Raw genomic sequence first — 18202 nt, forward strand, 5'->3', positions numbered from 1 at the left:
TTCACCCAGGCCGGGCCGTGCGCGTGGCTGTACATCTGCATAAGCCAATTTTGGTTTTGTATATCATTTAAATGGTTAACGTGTTAAAGATATCTTGTCTCAGACATACTTTAATCACTTTAAATAATAGTAAAAGTATCTTTAATTTTAAATACATGCCCAGTTCCCCTGAGGTAGATTTCTCATTAACATAATAATTCAAGTTTTTATTTGTAAGTTTTCTCTCCTTTGTAAATAAAGATTATATTCCTCAGGCTGTCTTCTCTATATGCACCATGAAGAAAATGCATCATACCTGTATTGTTCGCATACGGTGTGTAGTTCATAGTTCAAGGTTAGCCCTGGTGGTAGTTTATGTAGCTCATTTGTCTACAATAAAGGTTATTACGTTAAATTTCTCTTGTGATGGGTTAACGGCAAGATTATTCCTCCAGTAGAATTGTCATTGCTGCAGTAGGTGATAACTTTTAATAGAGAGGTACAAATAATTTAACAAGGATTTTGTTACACGGGCAAACTGGAACATCCTAGACTACTGCTGTAGCACTAATGAGCACAAGTGAATAAAAGGCTTGTAAGTGCTCCTCTTAATGGAGACTTTGCTCCAGATACTTGAAATTGAGAATGCACTTTGATACAAACGCATTTGCTAAAATTGTACATAGGAATTTCCTGTTAACCACACTATTTAGAAAGGATGTGCAACAAGAATACAACATTGTGGTGTTCCTCATAGTACAGAAATAGAGAATTATTTTCCTTTGCTATAGAAAACAGCTCTTTGCCATATGGACTGGATGCCACTGGAATTCAACATACCTTAGATGTCCTGGAATGCTCTTCTGTGTTTTGTAATGGAAAATACGGCAATGTGTGTCAGTATGGAGGGAGAAAAAAAAAAAAAAAAGGAGAACCACCAGGTTAGATTTTGAGTTCATTTAGGTCATAACTTGTCTCTAGCAGTTGTGAGCCTCAGGAAAGAAAATGAATACTGTGCATGCAGACATGAGATAATCTGCTCTGTGTATTCGGTCCTACCCTGAATTCTAACACTGCAAATGAGACATTTGCATAAATCTAATGGAATATTAATTGGTAGTTGTGGCATATCTCCTTACTCCTCTCATCCCCACGCACACACCATGCGTGGGTACTAACACTCCTGTGCTCGCCAGCCATGTGTCTGAGCGTTTTGGGCACGTTTGGAGACATTTGGGTTTAAAGGGAATTTATGCAGCTGAATATCACTGTGAATACTTTAAGAGCAATACTATTCCTATAAGCACAGGTAGATGTTTTGGTATGGTGGGGAATATAGAGGTGGTCATATATGAGGATTGGTTATATAGCTCTGGCTTCATCATTTCAAATTGTAGTTACTTAATCATAGTGTCACCTGGGGCATCATCTGTAGGCAGTGCAGAGAGCCTTGTCCAGCCCAGAAGGACAACAGTGAATAAAGCTATTAAGGCATGCTGGTTTGAGTGACCAAAACTGAAGCAAGGGGTTCAAACAGGACCTTACACTAATTCTTTTCAAGTGGAAATTTTGATCTTGCTTCAACCTTTTATTATTTTGCCAATCCAAAACTAAATCGTTCAGCTTAGCCCAGAACATTCAGAAACAGAGGAGCAGTTGGGAGCGGTGGTTTCAGGGGCTGCATCGTTTGCATATGTGACCTGCCACGGGCTCCTGAAGGACAAACGGGACAAACACGCTCTCTGCTGCTGAGTGCCAAGGCTGGGGCTGATGTGTTCCTTTGCCTGCAGAGTTGTGTCTCCAGTGCTGCTGGTATTAACCACAGGTTGCTGATACGTCCCTTATCAGTAGTGTCCGGAGTGCTAGCAGCACTTTTAGTGCCACGCTGGTTAGAGATGCTCAGAACGTCATTATATGTTCAAACTGCAAAGAGGAACTTGTCTGTGGTGGTTCCTCTTGCTTGTGTGAAGTGGTGTGCATCAAGGCTGGGGGTAGTTTGGGAATTGCAGCTGGGCCATGGTCCTGCACAGCAGGATACGCGTGATTCTGGCAGCAGTGAATCATCTGAATGCAGAGTCTGGGTGAGAAGCTGGAGACATTTTTATGAGTTTAGACTCTTAGTTTTGTAACATCTCATCAGCAAAAGTCATTCGCTGCAATTCAGTTTTGCTCCTTAGGATATTCAGCTGCTTGCTGAAAGTTTCTTTACTACGGAATTGCAAATAAACACTTAGAGATAAATTTGTAATGACAGATTTTAGATATGTTCTTATTTAAAGATAAGAAGGCCATAGGCTTTATTCGTCTTGACCTCATAGCACCTCTCCTGTGAGGACAGGCTGAGGGAGCTGGGGGTGTTCAGCCTGCAGAAGAGAAGGCTCTGGGGAGACCTCCCAGCAGCCTGCCAGTGCCTGAAGGGGCTGCAGGAAAGCTGGAGAGGGACTTTTTGTCAGGGCGTGTGGTGGTAGCGGTGAGGCACTGGGACGGGCTGCCCAGAGGAGCCGTGGCTGCCCCATCCCTGGCAGTGCCCAAGGCCGGGCTGGATGGGGCTGGGGGCAGCCTGGGCTGGTGGGAGGGGGCCCTGCCCACGGCAGGGGGTGGAACAAATGATCTGTAAGGTCCCTTCCAACCCAACCCATTCCATGACTGTAAGGCGTTTTCCTATATTGAAAAGTTAGGGATAAATATTCAAATCACAGCCTTATTTCCCACAACAAACACGGATGCTTGACTAGAAATGCAATTATGAGATATGCTCAAATACTAACGCGACAGCTTTCATTTAGCCTAATAACTAAGCTTTGAAGGACGATTGTGTTTCACATTGTATCACATTGCAATTTGTTTCCTCTGTAGTGGGTTTGCTGTGCTTCTGAGTATTACTTTCAGAAAACCGTGTCATGTTATCGAGCGTTTCTGTATCTCAGCCTATCTGCTAAGTAAGTCTTTACTGTTGTTGTGTTTATGGGGATACTTTCAAAATCAATGAGATTTATACTTGCAGATTAAAAAAAACTTCTAAAATATGCACAGACAATATAAGGTTCAATTATATGTTTGCAATGAATGGAGACGTGTTTACACATAAAACATAAAAGCTGGTTTGCTGTGTTTGTCTTCTGGTTCTGATTTATTATCAAAATAATTAGAATTTCTGAGTCTATATCTGGATGTGTGAGTTCGAATCACTGCAAGCATATTTGTACTTTTGTATATACTTATGTGTATAAATATACTTAGCGTGTATCTGTGGCTTCGCTTCTCTATGTGTTCACAGTGGCTGACTTCTCATTTTTGGAAATACAGACATTAGTGTATGGGAATAGTATTTATATAAAAGGAGAAGAAAAATCTACCTGCTGCTGTCGTGTCCCCCATAACTGAGGGCAGATCACATTCAGACTCTGGTTCTTTGCTCAGCACCTCTTCGAATGGTTGAAATAATCCTCCTGAGAATGTCTCGTTGGATATAAACCTTCGTGCTGTGGGAAGTAGGCTTCAAAACCCAAGGAATGACCTTTCAATGTGTTCTAGACTGCAAAGTATGTTCAGAACGGGTACGAGGCAGCCATGCCTTCCCTCTTCCTCTCCTGGATTACGTGAGACAGGGAAAGCTTTGATGTAAGCCTCCTCAAAACCTGAACCTACCTCAGGCTGTCTCCTCTCCCTGAGACACCTCTGTTTCTTCCCTTTGATATATCATTGCCTGTTTTATCTGCTGGAGATATCGCTTAGGCAGTTCTTATGCTGTGGTAGAAGTAAACAACTCAAAAAGTACATTCAATCTTGGCACAAACTCAAAGGATACAGAACACACCTCTTTTAAGCTTTTTTTGCTCTCTTCTCTTTTATGCGGTATCTTTGTAATTATGTTTTAGATGTTGTGATGTGCCATGGGAGTGAAGTGTGACAGAATATCCATGTATGTTATTTTGTATTCTGGTTTTGAATCACAACATGAGGTTGGGAAGTCTGTCGCTGCAGAAGCAGCTTTGTGCTACCTGATGATTACACAAATGTGGCTATTAGAAAGGTTAGAGGGTCCCTGTACTCCCATCACCTTATGTGAGTTCAGCTAAAAATTGGCTTGAAGTATTAGCTCATAATAGACAAGATCCTTTGATGCTTTGTTAAGATTTCAAATTACCTCTAGCAGAGTGCCATCTATTATTTTAATGCTGCTCTCAAGCTTTCATTCTATCAGGGCTGGAGTTAAAATATGAAGAGCTGTGCATTCTTGCATTGCAATGGGTGGGCAATCACTACTGATATTCTAACTGATGTATCCTAGGAGGAATATTGTAGTTAATTTTGTAAAATCAATGAATATGCACTAGTATATATAAATGTGCTGTGCTGGTCATATCTCATCCACAAGATCTGCAAATCAGTAAAGTTTTATTGCCTTCCTAGTTTATGAGCAAGCCAGCCAAAATTCTTAATTTAAATATTTCACTTAAAAACATGAAGTGCAAAAGTTTTGTAATAGTATGTGTTCTTTTGTCTTTACTATCAACTGTATACCTGATACAGGAGATAAATAATTTTGCTTGCCCATGGGAATTGTAAGAGGTTCCCTACGCCAGAAGGTGTGTGTTATGTAAGCTGGAGGGAATTTTGGCTTCCGTAGGAAATGTAGAGCCTGGTGTCCATCCTGCACCCCTGCAGCAGGGGACCCTTGGTGGCTGAGGTCCTGGGGGAGCTGCTGCCAGCTCAGGGCCTTGTGTTCTGTGTTCACCCAGCCTGACCCCTCTCTGAAAGAAAAATCTTTGTGTATTTAGGGCTAGAAATAATAGTTTTTAAAATATTATTTTTTGAGATTAATATTATTAAATGAAAGTATAGATAAAACAAGATAAATTAAAATGTAAGAAAAATAAATAAAAATTGAGTTTGCTTCTAAGAAGTGATCATTGAAAAGCCATCTTCTTCATGATTACATAAACACAACTTTATGCCCAGAGAGAAATTTCCACATGCAAATCAGGCAACTGTGCCTTGAAATATCTTTTTCCATTTCACTGTAAATTCAATTACTGGCTTCTGGTCTTTTTTTTGTTTGTTTGTTTTTCTTGGCAATTTTGAAAATGGCTATTCAAGGAATGCTTTGGAAAAATAAAATAGTCCCAAAGTAGTCTTGCAAACACAAATAATATCTGCAAACAAAAGGAATGCTTTTTTTCATGTTGTTGCTGGTGTGCTGTCACAGGACTACTGATCCCACTGAAATGTTAAAGAATATGACATGTCTTTTGAAGAACACAGGAGCATATTTTTGTCTCCTAAAGGAAGTCTTAAATATGTATGAAGCTTTTGTGTCCAAGCTACACGATAGACTGAGATTTTTATTTAAGTAACTCCCTAAAGGGAAGACAGTGAAACAGTTTAATTCCATTTGGGCCTCACCTATTTCTAAACCGATGTGCAATACTGACAGTGCTGCTGAAGGCCTGTTCTGCCTTCCTCAGAGGTATTCTGCTCTTGCAGTAGCAGTGCGGTGGGAACTGTGCCCTTTTGGGACAGCCTGGTTCAAAGGTTTCCCAAAGTTGTTTGTAGGGATCAGAAACTGCCTGAATTGGTTTATAGACCCTGCTCAGTGGGACTTGATTATAAAGAATAGTCTTAGCCCATGAAAAAAAGTTATTAGATAAAGTTATTAGATTGTCAAATGTTAAGAAAAAAAAAAAAAGCACTTTCTGGAACTGTAAATCTCAAAGCAATCAATAGAGTAGGTTACATCAATATTGGTGCTTCGTTCCTCTGTTAGTTCTCTATTTGCAGTAGGTTCTTGACCAGGTCTTTAATTGCTACATATTACAGATGAAGGGTAATGTAGGTGGGCTTGACTTAGGAGCAAAAGCCTGCAATTGCAACCTGTAGATGTTACCGTCCACTTAACTCTTGTACCTCTTCATGTTGGAAACACATTTGATCTGACTTTTTTTTAATTTTTTTTTTTATTCCTTCTGAAAAGGATAGCAATTTATTCATGTGTATTTACAGTTTTATGGCAGTGCTGAAGCATGGGGACTAGGTAGCTGGTTGGATGGGAACAGGTTAAAGTGACTGCAGTCACAATAACTGGGACAGTCTTGCTCTGCAATGAATGCAGTGTCATTGAAGAGATTTCTTCAAAATTTTATTTATACCTGTGTAGGAAGAGAAGTGAGCCTGTACGTTCATTATAAATTGATTCATAGTACAAGAATTTGTAGATCTTAGCCACTCGGAATACATTTAGTAAGACAGTTATCTGTCTTTGTGTGCCTGTGCACCATAATGCACAGATTTGACAACTGCAAGTATTAACAATGAACATATAAATGGAAAATTCTCAGAGCAGAATATGTAAGCTTGTTGAGACAAGTGTCTGTTCTTATTTGTGAGAAGGACGGCAGTATGTACAGCCTCATAAAGGGATGAGATACCTTTTTTTGTGCTAAGACCTAATTTTCATTAAAATTGCGGTTGCAAGTCATCTATCCAATGTTCTTTTAGCATTTAGAAGCTGAGAGCTCACCTCACATTCTGCAGATACAAAAGCCCAAGCTGTGCCGTAAGCTCACAGTTGTCACAAATAGACCTAGCCCTAGGCACAGGTCATCGATTAAATATAGGGATATTTCCTATTTGTGGACATCTCTCATAGTAGTAGGTGGTGGTTTTTTTCTTTCTTCCTGTTTTCTAAGTTGATAAAATGCTCCTGTGAGCTTTGTGGACAGTACTAATTGCTATAATTATTGTTCTCTTAATTGCTACAATTATTTTTGCTGGAATAATTCATATGAGTACTTTCCTATTCTAGAAAAGGAAACAGAAGTAACCTTGTAGATGTGGAAAATACTCCCGGCTTCCCACTATAATTCAGGTTGTCTTTCTACTTGATTGTCATGATGGTTATGCTAGGAATGAAGGATGATTTATGTGCCTGGAAATAGTCTCTTTCATACGCTCTTCTCCGGTTTGAATTAAAACAAAAAACAAACAAACAGAACACCTTGAATTGAACACTAATTGGATTGAGAAGGCCAGCGGCATTAATTTTGTATTTGAGAAAACCAACGAGGCCTTGGAGGTATTTGCTTCAGTAACGGATTGCCTCCATGGCAGCATTGGCAGTCAGGGAGGGACAGACATAGGAGGTCCCGTTAGGCAAGGCATTGCTCTGGAAGCACCAAGGTGCTGAGGTAGGAGGTCCCGTTAGGCGAAGCATTGCTCAGGAGGCACCAAGGTGCTGAGGTAGGAGGTCCCGTTAGGCGAGGCATTGCTCTGGAAGCACCAAGGTGCTGAGGTAGGAGGTCCCGTTAGGCGAAGCATTGCTCAGGAGGCACCAAGGTGCTGAGGTAGGAGGTCCCGTTAGGCGAAGCATTGCTCAGGAGGCACCAAGGTGCTGAGGTAGGAGGTCCCGTTAGGCGAGGCATTGCTCAGGAGGCACCAAGGTGCTGAGGTAGGAGGTCCCGTTAGGCGAGGCATTGCTCTGGAAGCACCAAGGTGCTGAGGTAGGAGGTCCCGTTAGGCGAGGCATTGCTCTGGAAGCACCAAGGTGCTGAGGTAGGAGGTCCCGTTAGGCAAGGCATTGCTCTGGAAGCACCAAGGCGCTGCCTCCTGCTCTAGGCCGCCCACTGGGGTGCAGGCCCGTGGTGCAGCAGTGCCTCGTAACGGCCCTGTTGGGGTCTGTTACCGCCCTGTTCGTTTACAGTAAGTCCTTTAATAGGACTGGTCTTCCCTCGTAATTTCCACCCAACAATCTGCATGGAGCTTCAGATGTTTATTCATTATGCAGTGAAACTGAAATACGTGCTGCAGTGCAAGACAGTTCGGTGAGATGAAATTACGTACCCTCCCTCATGCTGCCTTATTCTCCTGTCACCGTGTCACTCCCTGACCATCTGATACGGAGAGGTCCACACAGCGGTGACCTTGTCTGGCTTTTCATTGATATGTCGAGAACACTTGTAGTTCTCCATAAATTGGGAATTTTGCTACCCCACTTGGAAGCCCCAAAAAGAAAAACGAGGTTGCATGAGGTTTGGGAGCTCTGACGTAGGCCCTCAGCTGCAGAAGCTGAGCACTTCTGAAAGCCTCTCTCTCAAAAATGGAGTTTGAGTGATATGTTGTCCTTTTGGTCTATGAGATCAAGTTCAGAGAAGAGCCACTCGGCTATCAGCTGAAGTCATACTGCTGGACAAGTGGGGTGAGGTGGAGCTCAAACGGCATGGGGAGGCTTGGCAGAAGGGGCCAACACAGGCTGAATTTATGTACATGAATCATTTATTGAGTTTATTTTCTTAGTGTTTCTTTTTTCCTCTTGAAGATATTTCTGTTTTATTAAATGCACTTCTCCTTCAGGCTCAGCATCTCATTTGTATTTGATGTTGTTTATATTTGTGTGTCTGTACCTTATGAAATATCTATCCAATTTCCTTGTAGGTGATTGTGTTGATCTCTAATACATCATTAGGAATTCATTGTGGGATGGAGTAAAAGAGGCAGTGATGTGAGCAAACAGGACCCTGTCTGAACACCAGGAGCTTTAGTAATTGGTAAACAGAGTGAGAGAAACCGAGGTGAACCATAAATAGATTCATGTTTTTTGAAAAATTTGTTATACAAATGCCCTCTTTAGATGTGCTTCTTCTGTTCGCTGCTGAGAAGTTGCTCTGGTGGTGATACTTCTGCGTGCAGCAACAGGTTTGCCATACGTTAACACCTTATACACTACGGCAGAGCTGTGGAGAAATAATTCTTATTGTTCTGACAAATGATTTACATGAAAGCTTTTTTTTTTGTGAATTGTTTTGCCTCATTTTCTAATTGACAACATTTGATTCTTGAGTGTAAAAATCAGCTTGAAATGCACTACTTCTGAAATTTCATAATAAAACATAATAGGGAGGGATTATCAAAGCACTTTAGTAGGATTTGTTCTCATCATTATCCAAGGCTGTTGGAAATATTATTACCCAGTCTTTTAAGAGCCCTAGAGGAAGAATTGCTGCAATATTTGTTGTCATATGCACCTTTCAGGAAAGACCCCCTGAAATCGGGCACATGCTGCTAGGCAGGCAGCACGAGACAACCCACCCCAAGCTGCTGGTGTGCCAGCACTGAGCTTTCAGAAGGGCAGTGGCAATATTTGTTATACACCCCCTGGGCCAGTGCCGTGGGGCCGCAGAGTGCCCCGGCACACAGCCGAGAGCCCCGGCCGCGCGGTGCCCGTGGGCGTCAGCTGCTGGAGAAACAGAGAGGGCTCTAATTCCCACAGCAGCCTGGTGGGGATCAGCAGAAAGACTCTGTTGTCTTTGCAAGCACTGGGTCACTGGTCTTGTTTTGCATCTCCGGTGAAATGTTCTTCCTGTTGGGAACAATGTGAAAATGTAAAAAGCGTAGGTGAGTTTAGCCCAGAGAAAGCAGCTAGCTAGAAGCTTCACATACTTTTTTAATTCAAGGCAATAAAAACAATTATGTGCAGTTCACAGGATGCTGAAGCTGTTTGTTATGCAATTTGAGATGTAAATGGTGAACAAAGAGTAGTTGTACTAACCGATGATTAAATCCTGACACGAGAAGTTTCTACATGAATAAAATCTGGGACCTAAACAGATTTAAGGTTGTTAGTCATCCATCAATTCACACCAAGGAGTTTAGCAGCCAAGTGAAAAGTCTTCAGGCATCTTATTTGTGCAGAGTGAAGTTACTGGCAGGTTTTTGCGATTTGTGTAGACTGACACTGCCCTGTCAAATCAGGAAGGTTCAAGAGGCTTTATCAGAGTGGGGTGTATATATTTTCTCCATTGTCTGGAAATCATATTAATGAAACTTAATAAGAAGTTGAAAGTAAAATTGCAGCAAACTGTGAACTTAATATTACCCTGGTGGGAGCTCATTAATATCTCAACAGGTATACTCGTGCATTATCTTAATTGCACATGATCCTTCAGAAAATTGCCTTTTCTCGAGTTTTCTGATGACTGTCCTTTGGTGAGGGGGTTCAGGTGCACCATTTCATTAGTCTTTTAATAAGTTTCTGAAAAGGCAGCCTACTGCACTGACAGGTCAGTTCTCGGCATGCCCAGTGGGGGTGTGTATGGGGAGAAAAATGGAAAAGGTGCAGATTTTTCCCCTTGAACCAACCCCCTTCAAAACTCAACAAGTTTGCGTTCAGTTGCTTTTTACTCTGAAATGCAAAGTTCTGGACCCGGTGTTGGAAGGTGTTTAATGCTGCAAGTAGTGGCTTGGAGCCCATCAGAGACGTGTTTTATTCTTGGTGTTTTCTGGTGTGGCTTTTGGTGCCACTGCTCACAACACAGGCCAGCTTTTCAAGCAAGGCAACCAGGAGTGGTGCAGGGATCCAGAGAGAGCTTTTCATTAGCAGAGGTAAATGAGATTAATGAAGAATAATGCTGAATGGTAAAAATAAATTAACATTAATTAATCACTGACTAATGCAATGTTCCCAGCATTAATCATTCACTCCTACTGAAAACAGAACATCAGCCGGGCAAACGGCACGAAAATCTCCGGTGTGTGACGGTGTTTGCCATAGTCCTGTAAACACAAAACTGCCTTCGTGAAAATCTGCCTCCCGCCTCCGAGGTCTGCTTACCCGTCTGCTGACACCTGGGTGTCCTCCAGGAGGCTCCAGCTATGGTCCTGTCCTGCGGTGGTGCTAAAGGCTCTGTGGCTGGCCTGTCCGTCACCCCCAGCAGGAGGCACCTCCTGGGAGAACCGAGCAGCATCCAAAGGAGGGGCGCAGCCCTTTCTTACTGCCAAGAGTAAGGGCTGGGGGATTTTTATCCCCTGAGCTTTAGAGATCACAACTCTTCTGCCAAGATTTTAGAGCCACTTGGAAAGTGGAATAAGGTTCCCTAGAGCTTTCTGATGTTTCCAACATGTTTCAGAACAGAAAATGGAAAAAAGCGATGGAAGAGAAAGCTTGCTTCTTTAAAATAGTTTTGAAAGTGAGATGATCAAAGACAAGTAGCAGATTTTACCAGAATGAAAGACACATAAATCATTTAGATGTGACAGACAAATATTTGACGGGTTAATTAAAAATAAATATCCTTCCCATGGCAGCAGGATGTGACGGCTCCAGCTGGGCCGCTGCAGAACCACGAGGAGAACGAGTGTGGCTGAAGGGAAGAGGAGTGGTGTGCGCGACTACCTGTGAAAATGGGGAAAGGCACAGGGAAAGGGGAAGCACAAAGCCTTTATTTAGGTGCTATCTATTCACTCGGGAAGTCTATTGAAACGGGTCAACTCGCCAATCTTTTGCGTGTGCAGGTTAGCCAGTGCTGTCTGGTACTGTCTGATACCAACAACAAAAGCAAAGCAGAGGAAACCGGCAGTGGTTGGTGCATGCCAGGACGTTCAGTGGGCACGCTGCGTGGCAGTAGGACTAGGTTTGGGATCGATCTCACTGCTCCGGCTTCGCTGGCGTTGCCTTGCAGCTCGCTGTGCCTTTCACTCGTTCACCCTGAGCCTATGCATGCAGAGGTGGCTTCCCCCGGTGGGACTGGCCACAGCACCCTTCTGCAGTGCTAAATGCAGGTGTTACAGACTGGCCAGGCAGTTCTCCCTCTGTCCAAAGGGACGGAGAGAGAAGAGATGGCTAGTGAAAGTCCAGCTCTTCGACTGCATTCCTGTGTGGATGGCTTTTCTCAGGCTTTTTCTGCAACTTGGAAACTGGAGTCCAGGCAGTGCACACGCAGCCACTGCGCTCCCGGCCCCCGCAGCAGGGTTTGGTTTGCGTGATGTGTGCCCCTGGGGTGAGCCTCGAGCTGCAACCTCCTGCCTCGACGTGGGGCTCTGCCAGTCCTGAGAAGCTCCATGCATGCTTGGGGGGGCGGACCAAAGGGATGAATTCAATAACCAAAGAGTAATCAAACTGCAGCCCATCTTCTTTTCATTCCCCCATGCATGTCCCTTTTTGTACAGGGATTCCATCTTCATCGTCTTGGGGAACGGAGAGCATCAAAGTTTGGCTAGCTTGGGAGCTGGGTCTTGGCGAACTGACTATTAAAAAGGAGAAGAAATGCCAAACCGTTGGGTTTTAGCTGATGTAACCAGATGTTCGGTTTGCACATCAGGGATGTGCCTAGGTGCACAGGAAGGAGAGTGGGAAGGGAAAACAGGTGTCAGACATGCTCTGGCATACCGAACAAAGTTGATCTCTAGTGGCTTTGGTCTATGTTGCCACCATTTAATTACTTTTCTTGTCTTAGAAAAATTCTGTTCTTCAACTCTATATGTTGCTTTTAGATGTCCTCTAAGAGATGTTGGTAGAAAAAAACAATATATGTTTTTAATACTGAGGTGATTTAAACAGCCAGAAGTGTTTAATATTTTATAGACAGAGGGAAAAAACTTAAAAGACAAAAGGTCTCCTAAGTAATATAAGCACCGGAACAAATTCTGTGGAAGCTTTGTTTTTTGTAAAAGTGCAGAATATGGTCCTTTTGATTTTCAGCTGACAAAACAGTTGTTTACAAGTTGGAATACAAACACTTGCCACGGATAAAATAAAATGGTATTTCATCCATCCTTTTATTTATAATTAAAAAAGCAGCACTTGATTCTCTCGGTGTGACTCTGTGTGTGGGACTGTATGGTGTGTACTGGATGCTTGTCTAATTAGTAGTGGGTAAAGAGCCCCCACAAAGGCAGGCTGGTTAACTGTCCCACTTAATGCCATCCGATGGCCAGATGAGTAAAGCCGGTAAGCAGCCGAGCTAGCTCTGTTAGCTGCATTGTGCAAATGAGAAGAGAGCTATCCTAAGATGTCACCAATCGTTTATTACAACAGTGATCATGGGCACAGACAAATTAAGAATTCCAATTAGTTTTGAAGGCCAGGGTGCCCAGTACTTTCTGTGCAACCCTAAGGTGCAGATTAAAAATCAAGAACCCTGATAAATTGTTGTAATCGATCTATTTGTCTTTGAGAGTGGTCCCCAAGCTTTGCTGGCCCCTAGGCAAACCACTGAGCAAATAAATCATGTAACAGTGGTCAACACCATGCTGGCTTCTTCCCGTCAGCCTCAATTTTAACTTTTTTTTAATTTTCTGTGACTGGAGCACTGGCAGGGTGCTGTCCGCAAGCCATGGATCTAAAATAAATCTGGCAAGGCTTTGTAGACGTCTGCTGTCTTGCATTAAAAACCTGACGCTCCCAGCTGCCTGGCTGGGAAACCAGGGGACGTGCAGGGGGTGCCGTGGCACGGGAGAAGGACAGGCCCCTCCGAGCAGCCGGGCTTCAGGTCTTGGGCATCCACAGTGACAGTCACCAGCCACGTTTCACCCTGGGCTTCTGTTGACTGGTGCCAAACAGATCCTAAATGAGCCATGTGCTATGGGTTATGATGATTTATAATAAACCAGTAGATACTACCTTTCAAATTGGGAACATCTCTACAAATGTCTGTGTATTTAATAATTTGGGATAGTTTGGATAAATTCTCCTATCTGCTTGGTCTTCAGCAGCAATTCTGCTTTTATTCTGCTGTGGTCGTTGCTAACGTACATACGGGCATAGAGTGTATCCCTGGGAAGAGCCGCGTTTGCTCTCATCTGCTACTGGCCTCTGTGGGCAGGGAAGGCGCCAGTCCCTTGCAGCACTGAGCCTGGGGAGATATAATGTTGACTCTTCTGAGAAGGCAAGAGAGCTAATAAATACTTGTGGAAATGCTGTGTGGAGAGAGAATATGAAAATGCAGAAGATGCTTGTACTGAGGCATGAAATACTGACCTTTCCACAGTCTAAAATCATTATATATGGTCATGTTTGTGTATATTTCAAATCTTTTTTTTCCCTCTTTGGCATCTCAAGTGAGAGTTATGGAAGGCTCCTTAAATTAAGGAGCAGTCCCAGACTGTTACTCAAACAGTTGCATAATGTGTTTGGGGATTAACATGCTGTCAGCTTGATAACTGCTTTGGGGCCTTTGTTATCGAGGAGAAAATAGCCCTAGACAATATTCTAGTCTCTCTGCTATAAAAAGTAACTTGCAGTCTCCGTCGCACACTGCCATGAGAAGGAAATATTCCAGAGACTGATGAAGGCTCCTCCTGGCTTTCAGTCAGTGAGGACAGGTCTAGATTTCACTTCTGCTGAATTCAGGATCCCAAATAACCTAATGCTAGGAAAGCCAGACCACCAATAAAAAGGACATAGAAAAGAAATGGTTTGCGTGCACTGTATTTGATTAAGGTTGCCTGAAAGGAAGATGTTATAAATGTAACCGTGTGCCATTTTCTATTGACTAATGACTTTTTTTTATAACTTTCCATTTGAAGTCGATTAAAAGATCGTTTCTTTATTTGTATGTTCTAAAGGAACATGGCAGAGAACTGTGGATTGCTATAGGGAAGGTGAACTGAGGCTCAGTGGAAGCTAACTACTGAGACAAGTGCAATGTGTATGTGAATGTGTATATTTATCAGAAATTATTTTTTTCTACAGATCCCACAAATCAGTTATGCCTCAACTGCACCAGAGTTGAGCGATGACAGGCGCTATGATTTCTTCTCACGTGTGGTTCCTCCAGATTCCTTCCAAGCACAAGCAATGGTGGACATTGTGAAAGCTTTGGGATGGAATTATGTGTCCACTTTGGCATCTGAAGGGAATTATGGAGAAAAAGGAGTCGAGTCCTTCATGCAAATTTCCAGAGAGGCAGGTAGGCAATGCCCACCCTCCCCCCAGAAAACGCTGCAGAAATAATGGATGTTATTTTGTACCAAATGTTATGTTATTTTTCTAGAACATATATTTGATTTTAAAGTTGTTCCAGTTCTTTGCAATGCCTTTGTAATAGCTCCTAGGTGCTCTCATTCCTAAATTGCTTATGGAGTTTCAGAAAGTTTGAAATGTTAGTGGTTTTCAATCATTTCTGGAGAAAATAGAAAACCCTGAGTCTTATCAAGCTTTCCGTATCCCACCGGACAGCATTATATTATGTTGACATGGGTAGAAGACAGATTTTAAAGTGTTCAGCTTTTATCTCTCCACAGCTAGAAATTCTTTGAAGACTGCTTGTTACTAGACATCGACTTGTGTCATACTACCGCTGTTCGTGTTTCAGATCGCTGCCTGATTGTGTTTTGCTTTTCTTAAGCATTTCTCTTGACCGATTCGGTTGAGAAAATTCATACATTTTACCTGAAGGCTCACAGATTGCTGGCCTGGGTTAAGGAGGTGAGAAACTCAGCAGCGTGGTGTGAGGCACATCAGGCCTTTGGTGTGATGCATCATGTGCATCATATTTTTCTTGTTGCTTGAAAGTTTTGTTTAGTGGTGTCCCAAGAAGGACAAAAAAAATGAAAATAAGCATTTTCAGTGTGCTGGAGAACACCACCACGTGTCAGTGAGAGATGTTCCAAGAGGACATGAAAATGCTGCGTCTTGTGCTTCGTGAGGCTTATGGTATAGAGTGGAACCATCATAATTTTGTTGACAGAAAACCTGCTTTTACAGTTTGTTTTCTTGTTCTGACTCAATACGTAGAGCAGGCCTGCCTTGAAGGTGTGACTGCTGTGTCAGCGTGCTCATATCCTTGTCTTGGTGACTTACTCTTCAGGGGAAAGTAGTTTTAAATTTCCCCAGAGATGACAAAACGTAGGAGGACTTTGGATAGCACTTCAGGGAATGCAGCTATAAATCCACGATGAGCTAATTTGCAATGCAGAATCATTAATGTTTATAAATTGAAATATTTGAAGTAGGTTCCTGTGCTACTAAGAGAAAATAAGCAGAGGATGTCATTCGGTAGCGGTGATATATGTAAGGCCCATCTCCAGTAAAGTACACTGATGTACACTAACATGGTGTGGAGCACTGGAAACCCATCCTCATTTTAAAAGAATAAGATCTATTGCATTCCCTAAAGGAATTTGCAGATGTACCACCCTGTAACTTCCCTGGCATTGCATTGTACAAAAACAGCGTGACCCGAGCCACAATTCACTCACAGGATTTCAGAATTCACCAGGCAGGTTGCCGAGTGCCTGCCGGTCGGATGCGAAAGGGCCAGGGCAGGACAGGCTCTCCCCCGGCGCAGCCCTGGGAGGTTTGCACTTTCCCTGTGGTTGCAACGCCAGCACCACGACGAGCTGGGCTTCGGCGAACTGTCTGCATGCTCAGCGGGGCGGCGCGCCAGCGCTGCGCCAAGCTCGCAGCGTCAGCCGAGGAGCGAGCAGAGAGGAGGGCTGCACTTGAGAGGAAGGGGTTTTGGAGAGGAGAGTTGGAATTGTCGCATTATGTTGATACCACAGGAGGAACCGATATTTGCATAAACTCGTCTGTTCGTTTGAATGCATATTTATGTGGTGTTAAAGAAAATGGTTTTTGGATTTAATACCATAGGAAGTGACAAATACCAGTGTTCATTATAATTTAAAATTTACTTTATTTGCAAATATCCACTGTTACAAAATCATACGTGAAATGTGTTCTCTATGTCAAGGACAAAGCTCTAGCTGAATAATACTGTATCACTTTATAGACTTTCTGTAGAATTAAATTAACGATAGGAGCTGTTCATGTAGTCAATATGTAATTCAACGTCCTTCATATAAAGAAAAAAAGCACAAAACCAGAAGAATAACCTGCTTAAAACAGCTTTGCATGCAGGGTGATATAGGCCATGCCTACAAGATTAAGACACGAAGGTAGATAGTGCATAAACTTTCCTAGTGACACGCAGCCTGTCTTGTCTGGAAATGCGAATAATCCCGTCCCCATGCTGCCTCCGAGTCGAGACAGCAGCCTTGCCTTCTTAAGGTTGCACTGATTTTTTTTTTTGTGCTACACAGATAAAGCTTAGGTGAAGTTCTGAGTGCATTTAATACCTGCCAACATGTTCCCTGTTATTTTAAAGCCCTGAGAAGTACAAGAAGGTCCTGCTGTATATAAATACAGAGAGGCCACACAGGCGATGGGCAGGCCACCAGGTGAGTGCTGTAATGCCAGGGGCTGGAAGGAACCTCCTGAGGAAGCAGTGAGCAGCAGTGTCCTCACCAGCTGGTGGCTGTGGTGTAGTTGGCAGCTCCTCCATCAAGCAATCCAAAAACATCCGAGTGGCCAGGGGCTGGGTCTGTGGGAGCACGCGACGAGCAGCCCCCCCTTCCCCTACTGACAGCGAGGAAATGGGGCAGAGAGCTGGTGGCGGCCCCGCTGCTGCCGTGCCGGGGGGTTAGCGCTGTGCTTGGGGTGCCGACCAACGCTCCTGCTAGTTACAGAACTCATGCTAGAAGTGATAAAAATGCAGCAAGAGCGGCAGGAAGGTTTTGCATAGCCAGAAGACGCAATCCTCCTGAAGGCCGGGGAGGCAGTGGGCTGCCTGCCCTTACTAACCCAGAGGTGTGTGCGGAGCACCCTGTGGGAAGGACAGGAGAGGTGTTTCAGTTCTAAGTCACGGCTTTCACCTCATTTTCCAGTCAGCTAAGAGATGCCATATTCATCAGGAAGAGCTGTGCGATGTTTAGAGCATTGTCCATCTAGTTTTCTGCTTAGTTTTCGGTCCCATTTGGGATTTGGATGCTGTGTGTATTACAGCTTCCTGCTCAAATCAGCCACCAAAGCCCGTGAAAGGCTTTGCAGAAACACCGTGGCTGTGTGCAGACAGACTTGCTGCTGGGTTGTGGAGCGGAGCAGGAGCCCAGTATGCAAGCAGATAGCTCAGTGAAGCAGTGGCAGGGTAAACCCCCTGCTGAAAGCAGGCCACGCACGACGTGCTTGCTCAGCCCCGGCTGCGTCACCCTGCCTGGGCTGGGACGCGGAGGTACAGCGCTGGCTGCCTGCAGCTGGATGTCTGGGGGCTTTGCTGGTGCAAATGGTGCCGGTGGTGACCCCCTCTTCGGGAGCAGAGCGGGAGCGGTGGCACCGCAGAGGCTGGGGGGACGCTTCTCAGCGCCACGGCCCCTTCGGACCATCCTCGTCTGCCAGGGACAGGAGCAGCCCTGGAGCCGAGGTAATTAGTCAAAGCCTGAGACGCGCTGGCAGTAAGCAGTCATCGTTAGCTCTCAGACGGTTGCCTTGGATCTCATAATCAGTGTATTTTGGCAGAAAAAAGATTTAGTCCATAGGTACCAACGCGCTTACTATCTTTGGCCTCAAATCTGTAGCAGGCTAATCATCCTAAATTCAGTGTTTCATCCAGACTTGTTTCTGATTCAGCCAAGATCTTAGGAATTGCAGGGATGAGTAGAAAGCATTATCCAT

General features: G+C 43.8%; 1 protein-coding gene across 16 annotated transcripts in view; it reads left to right on the top strand.

The window, feature by feature from the left end:
- The window catches only part of GRM7 (glutamate metabotropic receptor 7), a 270139-nt gene that overhangs the window by 74826 nt on the left and 177111 nt on the right, over positions 1–18202 (top strand). For all 16 annotated transcript variants that reach the window (XR_014571461.1, XR_014571462.1, XR_014571463.1 and 13 more), the window contains exon 2: positions 14444–14660. Coding sequence is in view for 13 of the 16 variants with exons in the window: in XM_083795477.1 (XP_083651603.1) it covers positions 14444–14660 (217 nt within the window). In the remaining 3 variants the exon portion in view is untranslated. The remainder of the gene's footprint in view (positions 1–14443; positions 14661–18202) is intronic.

Source organism: Anser anser, assembly GCF_964211835.1.
Source record: "Anser anser genome assembly, chromosome: 12".
Taxonomy (NCBI): Eukaryota; Metazoa; Chordata; class Aves; order Anseriformes; family Anatidae; genus Anser; species Anser anser.